Genomic DNA, 13,876 nt, shown 5'->3' with positions numbered 1-13,876 from the left:
CCTCCCTGATATCACAAATTAAACACAAAGTCACTCTGTGTTCTTCACAAATACATGTGTTTCTGTCACGTTGTTCTAATGTTGTTCTAAAGTTGTCAGTGTGAGCTTGTTTCTGCTGCTCCTCTCATGGTGACTCAGTGTTAGTAAAGTGGTTGTGGGAAAGTAACATGTCACTGACATGATCCAGAAACAGTCCATGTTGTTGTCTTTCTAATCAGTGAGTAAAGGGGATGTTAGAGACACTGAACTCAGACACAGTGTAGAAATGTTCAATCCAACTTTGACTCTTCAGTGTTTGTGAAGAGTCCAGTCCTGAAATCTGATCTTCTTTCATCTGATTTAAGCTTTTTATTTATTTGAAATATTGCTGTTTCTTAACATGTGTTACTGCATTATCTAAATGTAAAATTAAATAAAACAGCAAGCCATCAATATAAAAATGCTGCATAAACCAAAATAACACACGCTGCACCGCTTTAAAACAACCTGCCTCTGCAAAAACATCAGTCTGTCCACACTCTCTGTTGAGAGATAAGATGTACTTGTAGTATCAATGTCATCCTCTCACTTGGTGCAGATGTACCTGGAACAAATGGTCTTGTTCTGCTAGCGTAGCTTCAATCTTCTTATGCTTGAAGTTTTTCCACCATGCGAATGGATCTGTGTCCAGAGGAAGGACTCTGTTGGACAAAGGCTTAGATGGGGTGTCAAACTCATTTTACATGGCGGGCCACATACAGTTTGCAGAAGTTCCATATTTAACTGTTCTTCTAAATGATAAAGAAAAAGTTGCTGTGATAAAGGACAAAAAAAAAAACTATCAGCACGACTCTGTGGGCTTAAAGCAGGGGTGGGCAATCTCAGTCTACGAGGGCCGGTGTCCCTGCAGGTTTTAGATCTCACCTTGGGTCAACACACCTGAATCACATGATTAGTTCGTTACCAGGCCTCTGGAGAACTTCAGGACATGTTGAGGAGCTAATTTAGCCATTTAAATCAGCTGTGTTGGTTTGAGGACACATCTAAAGCCTGCAGGGACACCGGCCCGCGTGGACTGAGATTGCCCACCCCTGGCTTAAAGTGTAAGAAATAAATGTGCTTCAGCACCCCCAAAATGAATCAAAGCACCCCCAAAGATTTCTTACTTTTTTGGACAATATTTGCTGTTTGTGTGACACACTACTAAAAACATAAAAAGCATACAGTACTTGGTTGAGACGTAACATTTTAAGAACAAAAGTATAGATACCCCCCCCAAAAAAATGGTTTGTTCCAGCTCTCCCTTGCTCTGGCTCTAGCGCCGTTGCTGCCAGAGCGATGGTGGCTGAGACGCAGCGGAGCAGAGGTGTAAGTGCCTGGCTTAAAACAGGACATATTAGCTGCATTTAACCTTCAGTTACTCTTTATATAGTTGGTAGGAGTCAGACCATGTTTCTTTTTACTGAAAAACATTACACCAGGTAACCAGCAGTGTTGAAAACTTTTCGGTTTCTCCAAGCATGACATCCCAGTGTATTTCAGACCCAGCAACACGCTCAGACAGAAACTGGTTCACCCGAAAGACAAAACGCCAAAACACAAACTTAACAATGTGGTGTATGCTGTACAGTGCAGCGAGGAATGCTCAGACCTCTACATTGGAGAGACCAAACAGCCACTTCACAAGCGCATGGCACAACACAGAAGAGCCACCTCCACAGGACAAGACTCAGCAGTCCATCTGCATCTTAAGGATAAAGGACACTCTTTCGAGGATGCCAATGTTCACATTTTGGACAGAGAGGACAGATGGTTTGAAAGAGGAGTGAAAGAAGCCATCTATGTCCACTGTGAGCGACCATCTTTGAACAGAGGCGGGGGTTTACGACACCAACTCTCTGCCATCTATAATCCAGTTTTGAGATCCCTTCCCAGACGCCTTAACGCCCACTCACATCCTGGGCCATCTGATCTCAGGAATTCGCATGATAAGGTGGGGCCAGGTTTCACAATGAACACACCCGAAACTCTGGCTGATTGGGACCCACACCCAGTTTCACACCTTGGCTCAGGCGATTAGAGGATCATCAGGGGGTCCTTTTGTCCCTCTGTGGGGGGTCACTCCCACTAGGTTTATATCTGGGACTCTCCACCATTTGACCTTAGAACTGAAGAAGCTTCTCGGATGAGAGGTGAAACGTCTTCAAGCAACTTAAAGAAGTCCAGACGCTTTTCTTTGCAAGCTCCTTTGACTTTTCGGTTGATGTTTGCTACTCTACAATCCGTCCTGCTCTGTAGTAAAATCAGCGACATTTGACCGTCCTGTTGCTCTCATTAAAAGTTATACAACCTATTTAAAATCTAAAACTTAAAATTGTCTGTAGCCTGCTGTTGTTACCACTGTCCTGTTTGAAATGGATACTAACTAGCTAACTGACTGAATGCCCATTAACCTTATAACTGCTGTTGTGTGTGTGTGTGTGTGCGCGTGTGTTTGTGTACAGAGAGACAGCCAGGTTCATAATGGATATAAGGAGGTTTTATTTTTTTAAAAAAGAAGCCACATTCAGGTAAAAGTATAAAATCAAATGATCCGTCAATCAAGAATAATGTTGGATCAGTGTTTCAATGTTTATATCTTTTAATAGATGTTCATGTGGTTATTTGCCTTTTGGTTGAAAGTACACTGAGAGAGGACTTTTTGTTAGTGATCTTAATAGTATTCTTTTCATATTAATGTAATTTTTCATCTAATTGAATACAATTAGAGCGAGGAAAGAGGGGAACGTGAGGAGAAAGTACAAGGTCAGGAAGAACCAGGTAAGAAAACAGACAGGAAAAGTGACAGGCAAAAAGAGAAAAAACCTGATTTTACTCAAACAATCTGGAAGTTGTGTCCTCCCTATATTAAAGCTGCTATACAGAATCTGCAAAACAAACTGGGTTGAAACATTTTTGACCCTCTTTAAAAACATTCCAACATAACATTATCATTGATTGGGGAGATTAAAATTAATGATATATTTTTATGTAGTTCAGCCACAACTCTAATAAAACCTCAGCCAGTAATAGGTAGGCCAACTTTTGGACCGTCCAGTTGTCTGTATGACTGCTGCAGTACGTACATCACATTTGCACACTATCAGAAAGTGCCAAACAGAGTCCTGGTGGAGTGAGGAGCTGTAAAGAGAAGCAGAGTGCTCTGTTTATATTCTAAAAATGTTTTAAGCTTGTTTCAAAGATTCTGTACAGCAGCTTTAAATGTTTTCCAAAAGCACACATACACATCAGTTTTTCTCAAACTTCTCACAGTGTCAAGCTCTCCTAAGTACCACTATGAAAGAATGAAACCCATAAATCTTACAACACAAAATTAGTATTATTAAATTAGTAAAATTAGTGTCTGCAGTAAAGATTTATTTGTAATAATTTATTCTGTTTTGGGAGTGTTTTTTATGTATCTGTATTATATTATACATACACATTAAAAGTGAATCTCTGTCCAAACAATGCACTCAGTTTACTTTTTACTCACTATGAGCATCACTCATTATTTTCCCCCAGTAATTAAGGTTAGGATATGTATTTTTTTTTTTTTATTCCGATCCATTCTTCAGTTGCAGCATTTAAATAACCTTGATCAGATTTGATGGTTTTGTTACAGACTTTTCAAAAAAGTGTTTTGCTTTTCTTTCACAAATATGGGGATTAAATTGTGTTAAAATGTATAAAACAGTGATGTCATGTTTTGAGACGAGGACCCAGGCACAGAGAGACTTGATGAATTTAAGAATCTTATGATTTATCTTGCCTGGCTGGGCAGCTCTCTGGGTGCTCAGCACCTCCAAAGCTCTAATCCTAGAATCGCCCCTGGTTTGTTGGATGACATTGTGCTTTCCCCTCTAGTTTTAAATGAAGCAATACATCAGTGAAGTGAGTACACAAGTTTATATTCAATAGAAAACTGTTGTGTTAACTATTATGATAGTCATTTTTCAGAAATTCAATTGGATTTGAGATGAGCTTCTTTGAGGTCCTCCTCTCCTCCCTGGCGACTTTCATCTTCAGCTGATCCTCCTTCTCCGTGATCACTGTAGTTGTAGTAAACCACGTCAGTGTCCTTTCTGCTCAGCGTCTGCTCCCTGCTGGCCTGCAGAGACATCACAGATCAGACTGACTGCATTGATCCTCTTGTCAGTTCATTCTCAGCAACAAAGATGTTTCAGTACCTTCCAGCAGAAATAAAGGGCAGTAATCACAATCAGGAGAATCAGCAGCAGGATGACTCCTGTGATGGTATGAACTGTTGGAGCTGCTGGAGCTGTTGGATGGAACAAAGTTTAATGAGTTCAGTAGTTTAAATTATTACACTGAACCTGAATAAAATATTTGATTGATCTCTGAGAAGAAACAGTCATTTTTACAGCTGTTCAGATATAAGAATAGTAATCTAAGAATATGTGAAATGAAATATGTTAATCAGACTAAAAATAGTGATACTGTCATGGTCCTGCGACCATGACTCAGTGACTTTATGTTTATGTTCTTTATTGTTATTACTTTCATTATTATTCATGGCTGTTTTGGGATGGTTTGTGTTTGGGATTTTAGACACTGGGTTCTGGGTTTGTGCTCCCTCTGTTGGTCCCTGGTGTTAGTGTTCCCCTGTCTCGTCAGGTTAATCAAGTCCAGCTGTTTCCCCCACCTGTGTGTGATTTCCCAGTGTCTCTTTGTGTACTTATAGTGTGTGATTTCCTCTGCTCCTCGTCGCGTCGTCTGTGTTCATACCTGGTGTAATCCCCTGCGTGCTCTCCCTGCTGTTCTCCCTTCATGCTCAGGTTTGCTATTTCTTTGTGTAGTTTCTCCCAGTTAGTTCATCCTTAGTTCTGTTTTACCATCCCCACTTTATATTTGATATTATCAATAAATCACCCTCACACCTGAATAAGTGCTGCGTTTTGAGTCCTCCTTCCACTCTCCACACGGCCGCTGCCCCGGACCGTGACAGTACGACGCGACCACAACATGGACCCAGCAGCGCTTAACCCGTCCAGGGAGCTACGGGAAAATCTCATCGATGCCACACAGGAGCTCATCGACCGGTGGCTGGAAAACCCGGGTGGCACGTCCCAGCGCGCTATAGAGAGGCGGCTACAGCGTCTGGTGACCGGTCTCCCATGGCTTCTGGGCTCGCTTTGTTCGTGGGAGCGGGAGTTTCTCCTTTTGGACCTCGGACTTCACCCCCCGTCTGCTTTTACTTTCGAGCAGCCTGAGGCGGTGAGCGAGCGACATGTTCTGGCTTCCCCAGATTCCGGGACTCTGTTTTCTGGGGCTATTCAGAGCGGGATGAGAGACAGTGTAGATAGCTTACCTACCTTCGTGGTAACGGATCCTTCGCAAGTGGGCATCTACAAACCCTCTGTAAAACCGAGAGACTGTTTCTCTGCCGCTCCTTCTGAGCCAGGACTTTATCACCATTCTCCGGCTCAGTTCTGTGTCCGGCCACAAGCTCTCAGGTCTGTGGCTCAACTGTTAGCCTCCCTAAGGGCTCAATTACCCGTTCTGCCGCCGCTCCGGTTAGCCACTCAGCCACCACCACCGCTAGCATCGCTACAGCCCACAGTTCCGGTAATGGCTGAGCCACAATTTTCGCACTGTTTTTCCACCGCTGTTTCTGGGCAGGGAGACAAACTGTTTCGCTACGGACCTGTTCCTCAACAGCTGGCAACATTAGTGACTGTTACTCACTCCAGGGCTTCCCCAGAGGCTGGGTTACTGCCCTCAGCTTACTCTGGACCCCTGGAGGCCAAGATGCCGGCTGTGAACTGCACCAGGCTGTCACTGCCTGAGCAGGGTCAGTGCTCTGCGCAGCTGCAGCCCTCCGTACGTGCGCCAGAGGCCCACGTGCCTACTGGTTTTGTTTCGTGTGTGCCGGAGGCCCACGTGCCCGCTGGTTCTGCGGCTGTTTTCGCTGGGGGGCCCAAGGAGCCCGTCCAGCCTCCTGCTCCGCCTGCTGGGGGGCCCGAGGAGCCTGTCCGGCCTCCTGCTTCGCCTGCTGTGGGGCCCGAGGAGCCCGTCCAGCCTCCTGCTTTGCCTGCTGGGGGGCCCGAGGAGCCTGTCCAGCCTCCTGTTTCGCCTACTGGGGGGCCCGAGGAGCCCGTCCAGCCTCCTGCTTCTCCACCTGTGGCTGCTTCTCCACCTGTGGCTGCTTCTCCACCTGTGGCTGCAGCGCCGCCTCCTGCAGTACCACCACCGGCAGTGCTACCGCCTGCTACGGCCACACCTCAGCCTGAGGACGCATCCTCACCTGGCCTGGCTTCATCCTCGCCTGGTCCAGCTTCAGTTTCATCCTCGCCTGGCCCGGCTTCATCCTCGCCTGGTCCAGCTGCAGCTTCATCCTCGCCTGGTCCAGCTGCAGCTTCATCCTCGCCTGGTCCAGCTGCAGCTTCATCCTCGCCTGGCCCGGCCTCATCCACGCCTGGCCCGGCCTCATCCACGCCTGGTCCGGCTTCATCCTCAGCTTCATCCTCGCCTGATTCTGGTCCAGCTTCATCCTCACCTGGCCCAGCTTCAGCTACAGCTTCGCCCGGCCCAGCTTCAGCTACAGCTTCATCCTCGCCCGGTCCGGCTTCAGCCTCGTCTGGTCCAGCCTTCGTGTCTGCATCCTTGTCTGGTCCAGCTTCAGTCTCGCCCGGTCCTGGTCCGGCTTCGTCCCTGCCTGGTCCGGCTTCATCCTCGTCTGGTCCAGCCTTCGTGCCCGCATCCTCATCTGGTCCAGCCTTCGTGCCCGCATCCTCGGCCACAGCATTCTCATCTTCACCCGCAGCGCCTGGTCCAGCCTCAGCTTCACCGTCCTCATCAGGCTCGCCTGGTCCAGCCTCCGTGTCTGCATCCTCGTCTGGTCCAGCCTCCGTGTCTGCATCATCGTCTGGTCCAGCCTCCGTGTCTGCATCATCATCTCCGCCTGCTGCGGTCCCGGCTTCCGTGCCCTCAGCCTCGCCTGGCCCAGCCTCGTTTGGGTCTGGAGCTAAACGGCCGTTTTCTGGACCGCTGGCTAGGCTACTGGCCGGGCGCCGTCGCCTGAGCGGCCGCCGTTGCCTTCCGCACGGCCGGCCCCCGGACCCTCTTCGCCTGAGCGGCCGCCGTTGCCTTCCGCACGGCCGGCCCCCGGACCCTCTTCGCCTGAGTGGCCGCCGTTGCCTTCCGCACGGCCGGCCTCCTGAACCTTTTGTGCGCCTCCACGGCCTTCTTCGTGGCCGGCCTCCTGAACTGTCCCATCCTGGCCTCCTGTGTTATCGGGCCCCTGGCCGGCCACCTGAACTGTGTTTTGGACTCTGCTCCCCTGTGAGTTTTTTTTTTGTGAACATTTGTTTGGGACTCTGGGGCCTCCGTCTTTGGTCTTGGCCCGGTCCCTCCGTCCTGGGCCCCCTGCCGCCCGCCCGGATCTGGTGGTGTGTTTCTGTGGCTGTCGGGGGCCAGCCCTTGAGGGGGGGGGGGGGGGGGGGTACTGTCATGGTCCTGCGACCATAACTCAGTGACTTTATGTTTATGTTCTTTATTGTTATTACTTTCATTATTATTCATGGCTGTTTTGGGATGGTTTGTGTTTGGGATTTTAGACACTGGGTTCTGGGTTTGTGCTCCCTCTATTGGTCCCTGGTGTTAGTGTTCCCCTGTCTCGTCAGGTTAATCAGGTCCAGCTGTTTCCCCCACCTGTGTGTGATTTCCCAGTGTCTCTTTGTGTACTTATAGTGTGTGATTTCCTCTGCTCCTCGTCGCGTCGTCTGTGTTCATACCTGGTGTAATCCCCTGCGTGCTCTCCCTGCTGTTCTCCCTTCATGCTCAGGTTTGCTATTTCTTTGTGTAGTTTCTCCCAGTTAGTTCATCCTTAGTTCTGTTTTACCATCCCCACTTTATATTTGATATTATCAATAAATCACCCTCACACCTGAATAAGTGCTGCGTTTTGAGTCCTCCTTCCACTCTCCACACGGCCGCTGCCCCGGACCGTGACAGATACATCTCTAATTATTTGTTGAAAGTGCAAATATATCTTCATTGAAATATTACAAATATAATTTGAGACACTGTACTGTAGTATAGAAAAAGTATTTGGACAGTTTTGTTTCAGTACACCATCACAGGGGATGTTTAAATGAAATCATCAAGTTTAGCTAAACAGTAAACTAAAGTATTAACCAAGTATTCAATTACAAACACTTTAATCCATATTTTCAGAATGCTCACGAATTGGTCAAATATACGGATTGTTTTTTTATACTCATAATAATCCTTTGCAGTCACTGGCTGCCTGAAGTTGAGGACCTATGAACATCACTCACTAAATCCTGGATCCCCTCCCTGAGATGCTCTGCTTGTGGGTTATTCTGAAAAGTTCCTCTGTTGTGCTGACATTAGGTGGCTGTTTTGGTTGTTAAAGAATCACCCATCTTTTTTCCTTTAGAAACTCTTGGGCTACTTTTTCAGTTTGCTTCGGCTCATTATCCATTTTCACCGTGAAGCACTTTTTGGTTTGTAGGGATTAAGTGAACCTAAACATCAGTCCTGAGACCACTGCGGTTTTGACAAATGAAAACTCTGGAACGCAACATCAGGTGTGGGTCTTCATGCACGCCAGGATGGCCCTATGTATCATAGTAACAAAGTGAGCTATTAGCAGATTAACCCTGGTTCTGGGTCCTGAATGAAGTATCTGAGTCTTAGCTAGGTGTAGGAAGTACACCTGAAAATGGCTGAGGGGTGCATGATAGATGAGATGAAGCTTGTATCTTTCTCGCAGTTGACCGCACTCAGAACCAGACTTATCCAGGTGATGAAACATGATCTTTGCTCTAATTATAAGGCTCATACACAAAAATGAGATGCTATAATTTTTCCCGTATGTGAACTTTCCATATAACCTACACACACACTGAGCACGTTAAGTTTTTACAAAAAAAAAAGTATCCTCAGAAAGCCCACTGTGTGGAAAAAATGGAGAGAACATCAAGCGACGATGAGCTAGTCCTGATCCTGGGTGCATGCCATTCTCAGGAGAAAGCGGCAGCAGGGAGAATTTTCTGGTCTGATCCAGCAGTTGAAGCTTTCATCCATCTTTCAGGATTTCAGTGGGGTAGCAGATTTGGGACAACACATGAGAAGGAAGAGATGATTTCAAAGACCTGATTGTGAGCTATTCTGTGACACAACAAACAAGTGTTCCGCCATGTTGAACACTTTGACTGTTTCACTCTCTTCAGTGCCGTGATTGGTCAAATGTGTTTATATGCATCCAAAAAAATCAGAAAACTTCAGCTTACGTGAAACAGCAACAGACAGCTGACGGCTCTCGGAGGAGAAGTTATGAGAGAAAACGTAGATGTGATAAACACAGCTGTAGTTTCCTTGGTGGGCGGGCACTGCAGCAGGAAACAGGAAGTGGGCAGAGTGATTGACAGCTGGCTGGGTGTAGCTGTATGCCGTGTTGGAGGAGGTGAAGGTGAGCTGGAAGGAACCTCCTGGGTACTGTGGCTGGATAGAGCAGCTGATGGTGAAGTTGGAGCGGCTGGACACCTGAAGCCCCTGCTGCTGGGCCTCAAAGACCCCATCCATGGAGGATGCATGGATGTTTGGCTGAACCAGCAGGTCTGTAAACACACAGATTCTACAAGGTCACCTTACATCAACCTTTCATTCAAACAATGAGCACCAAACACAGAGCATAATGCTTCCTGCAAGTGTGTCCTGGAGGGTCTGAAGCTTTCTCAATCTTTACAATCAAGACCACTAAGCAAACATTATATTCATGACAGAAAGCATGTGACAGGTATAACTGTCATGGATGATGTCAGTGGTGAGCCTACCTGAGCAGGTGAAATTCATAATCATTAAAGAGTATTCTGATGTTACACACTCCCTCAGAGCACATCCAGATTGAACGCAGTCAGGTTTGACTCTCCAAACAGATCTGAGCAAGGACTCATTTCTAGCCTCCACATAATCAAGGGAACCACAGTGCAAATGTTCACAGATAACAGCTGCTTTGCCCAGGATCCACTCAGAAGCTTCCACTGGTCTCCAATCTCCCAGTTTTAGCTCCAGTGATCCTGCACAACGACTGGCTCCTCCCACCAACCTGAGATCATGAGGCTCTAACAGAAAGTAGAGAGTCATCAGTAAAAGAATAAACGAGTTTGACCACATCACAGCTGCAGCTCCTCTTCTACCTGAGCAGGTGAGTCCAACAGCTTTGCCAGGTGAGCAGCTGTTTCTAGCTGAGCCTGAGCTTCTACAGTCCAGGAGAGCAGACTCATGGCCTCCACACTGCAACTCTTTGCTCCACACTGGAACCTCCACTTCTCCATAGAGCGCCCCCTGGAGGACCGAAGGAGGCCCACAGCCGAGCTCCCTACAGACCACCTCTGCATCCTGCTGGTCAAAGTCAGCTTCACACACTGAGGACCAGCTCTGGTTAGACTTCACCTCCAGTCTGCCTGAACACAGACTGGAACCATTCAGCAGCCTGACAGAGTCTGGAGACATCAGAGAAGATCAAACAGAGAGATCAGAGACAGCAGACACACAAGAAAAATATTTTTTCTGAGACTAACTTGGAGGTTTTGTGACTGTGGGAGGAAGGCAGAGTAGCCACAGAGATACAGAGAGAAGGAACAGACAACCTCTGCATGGAAGTAGATCAACCTGGATTTGACTGGTGGTACTTTCACAGTTATATGGTGTGAAAGCACCAATAGAAAAAGGAGAACACTTAAAAAGATACTTCTTATGGGGGAATAACCTCAGCTAAGATGTAGGGCTGGGCGATATGACCCAAAATTCATATCTCGATATTTTTTAGCTGGATGGAGATATAAGATATATATCTCGATATTTTTTTTAAGCCATAAAGTAAGAACAAAAAGAGAGTTCTTAGTCAAAGCTGTGTCCCAGATGTCACACAAGCACTTTTATTAACATACAGCACAGATGTACATGAAAAATTACTCAAAATTAAATTATGATCATTCATTAAATAAAAATGCTCCATAAATAAAAGAAAACAAGGTTGTTTTTGTGCTAAACAAAGAGCTCACAATTGTGCAGTCAAAATGTAAACTAAAAGATGCTGAGCGTAATAACAAAGACAGACAGATTTCACAGCTGCTCTGTTCCCAAGTTTTACTGTGTGACTGACAGCCTGGAGTTTGAAATCCGCTTCATAACCACGTCTCTTACAGGTGCCATTTATGGTCCTTATACACACACAATAGGTAATATTACGTTGAAGCACAGTACGGATCACTCCGCGAAGCTCCTCGGTAGCCGTAATGCGCCGACAATCCATCAAGCGCTGCAGCTTCGTAGTTTACCAAAGTCGTACTAAAACATTTTTTGACAGATTGCTGAGCGCCGTGTTCCACATAAAATCGGTTCGCGGCCATCAAGCACAACCAGAATTCATACATAAGGCGCGCTATCAACTTTTGAGAGAATGAAAGGATTTTAGGGTTAGCGCGGTTAGCGCGGTTAGCTCGTTAGCGCGGTTAGCTCGTTAACACGTTGACGCCGGCCAGCCCCACGCATGGGGCGATGCGCAGTAACTCGTTAACGGAGATTTGCCGTGTCCATCTTGTCGCTGCCTGCACGTGAAGCGATGGGGGAGGAGGGGGAGTTGTCTTCAGTGAAGGCGAGGCGGAGTAACGTTGCGTAGAGACAAAAGTGGACGAAAGAGAGGCAAACTTGCGGCTCCACAACTATAATTATAACGTAACATAGACTATATCGATATAAAGGATATTGTCACATCTTATATCTCGTATAAAAATATATCGATATGTTTTAAAAACTCGATATATCGCCCAGCTCTACTAAGATGAACACTTCTGCTACCATTAGCCAAGTCTGATATCAATGTCACTAATCAACTTTTTATGGTAAATAAAAAGTTAACTATTGACCACTCCTACTGCAGCGCTCAATATGTACATTGCTTGAATATTTGCAATGATCTATTTACAAACTATTTACAAAAAAAAATAGTGATATGAATTCAGTTTAGGCACCCTTGATAATTTTCATGATTTTTCTTCATAAACCATTGGTTGTTTGGATCAGCAATTTCATTTAAGTATATCTTATAGCAGATGAACACAATGATATTTGAGAAGTGAAATGAATATAGGATTTACAGAAAGTGTGCCATAGTTACTTAAATGAAATTAGGCAGGTGTATTGGCACCCCAACAGAAAAATTAGATCAATATTTAGTAGATCCTCCTTTTGAAAAAATTACAGCCTCTAAATGTTTCCTACAGCTTCCAATGAGAGTTTGGATTCTGATTGAAGGTATTTTGGACCACTCTTCCTTACAAAACATAACCAGTTCAGTCAGGTTTGATGGTTTCCGAGCAAGGAAAACCAGGGGGTTGGGAAGCGCATCTGTAACCAGAAGGTCGCCGGTTTGATTCCCGGGCTCTCTGTCCTGGTTGTTGTGTCCTTGGGCAAGACACTTTACCCTACCGCCTGCTGGTGTTGGCCAGAGGGGCTGATGGTGCGATATGGCAGCCTCACTTCTGTCAGTCTGCCCCAGGGCAGCTGTGGCTACAACCGTAGCTTGCCTCCACCAGTGTGTCAATGTGAATGAATAGTGGTATTGTAAAGCACTTTGGGTGCCTTGAAAAGTGCTATATAAATCCAATCCATTATTATTATTATTACTTTAATTCACGCCATAGATTTTCAATGCTATTCAGGTCTGGGGACTGAGATCCCAGAACGTTGTACTTGTTTCACTGCATGAATGCCTTAGTGGATTTTGAGCAGTATATGGGGGCCGTTGTCTTGTTGAAATATGCAGCCCTGGTGCATCTTCAACTTTGTGATTGATTCTTGAACATTGTTCTCAAGAATCTGCTGTTATTGACTGGAATCCATGCGACCCTCAACTTTAACAAGATTCCCAGTACCTGCACTGGCCACACAGCCCCACAGCATGATGGAAGCACCACCAAATTTTTTTCTTGGGATGCTGTGTTGTTTCCACCATGCATAGCACCTCTTGTTATGTCCAAATAACTAAATTTTAGTTTCATCAGTCCACAGCACCTTATTCCAAAATGAAGCTGGCTTGTCCAAATGTGCTTTAGCATACCTCAAGAGACACAGTTTGTGACATGTGCGCAGAAAGGGCTTCTTCTGCATCACTCTCCCATACAGCATCTCCTTGTGCAAAGTGCGCTAAATATTAGAACGATGCACAGTGACTCCATCTGCAGCAAGATGATGTTGTAGGTCTTTGGAGCTGGTCTGTAGGTTGACTGTGACTATTCTCACCATCCTCCACCTCTGCTTATCTAAGATTTTCCTTGACCTGCCTCTTTGGGCCTTAAACAGAACTGTACCTGTGGTCTTCCGTTTCCTCACTATGTTCCTTATAGTGGAAACTGACTGCTGAAATCTCTGAGATAGCTTTTTGTATCCTTCCCCTAAACCATGATGTTAAAGAATGTTGGTTTTTAGGTCATTTGAGAGTTGTTTTGAGGCTCCCATGTAGTCACTCTTCAGAGAAGATGTAGAGGAGAAAAACCTGCAATTGGCTACCTTAAATACCCTTTCTCATGATTGGATTCACCTGTGTATGTAGGTCAAGGGTTAGTGAGCTTACCAAACAAATTTTGTCTTCCAATAATTAGTGCTAAAGATATTTAAGTCAATAAAATGACAAGGGTACCCAAATTTACGCACCTGCCTAATTTAGTTTAAGTAACTATTGCACACTTTCTGTAAACCCTATAAACTTAATTTCACTTCTCAAATATCATTGTGTTCATCTGCTACATGATATATTTAAATGAAATTGCTGATCCAAACAACCAATGATTTATGAAGAAAAATCATG

The 13,876-nt window shown here is 45.6% G+C and overlaps 2 protein-coding genes across 2 annotated transcripts in view; both read right to left on the bottom strand.

The window, feature by feature from the left end:
* LOC146628517 (uncharacterized) overlaps window positions 1-13,876 on the bottom strand; it is a 171,512-nt gene that overhangs the window by 94,704 nt on the left and 62,932 nt on the right. The gene's annotated exons all lie outside the window — the stretch shown is intronic.
* LOC146628518 (scavenger receptor cysteine-rich type 1 protein M130-like) overlaps window positions 3,983-13,876 on the bottom strand; it is a 54,400-nt gene continuing 44,506 nt past the window's right edge. Inside the window, exons 11-15 of the mRNA XM_085358904.1 lie at window positions 10,206-10,511; window positions 9,843-10,130; window positions 9,300-9,626; window positions 4,209-4,300; window positions 3,983-4,129 (exon numbers count right to left, since the gene is read on the bottom strand). Of these exons, the coding sequence (XP_085215030.1) occupies window positions 3,983-4,129; window positions 4,209-4,300; window positions 9,300-9,626; window positions 9,843-10,130; window positions 10,206-10,511 (1,160 nt within the window). The remainder of the gene's footprint in view (window positions 4,130-4,208; window positions 4,301-9,299; window positions 9,627-9,842; window positions 10,131-10,205; window positions 10,512-13,876) is intronic.

Source organism: Diplotaxodon limnothrissa, linkage group LG7 (assembly GCF_057381915.1).
Source record: "Diplotaxodon limnothrissa isolate DT_005_m linkage group LG7, D_limnothrissa_male_GT1.1, whole genome shotgun sequence".
NCBI lineage: Eukaryota > Metazoa > Chordata > Actinopteri > Cichliformes > Cichlidae > Diplotaxodon > Diplotaxodon limnothrissa.
This window is presented reverse-complemented; position numbering and strand designations above follow the sequence as displayed.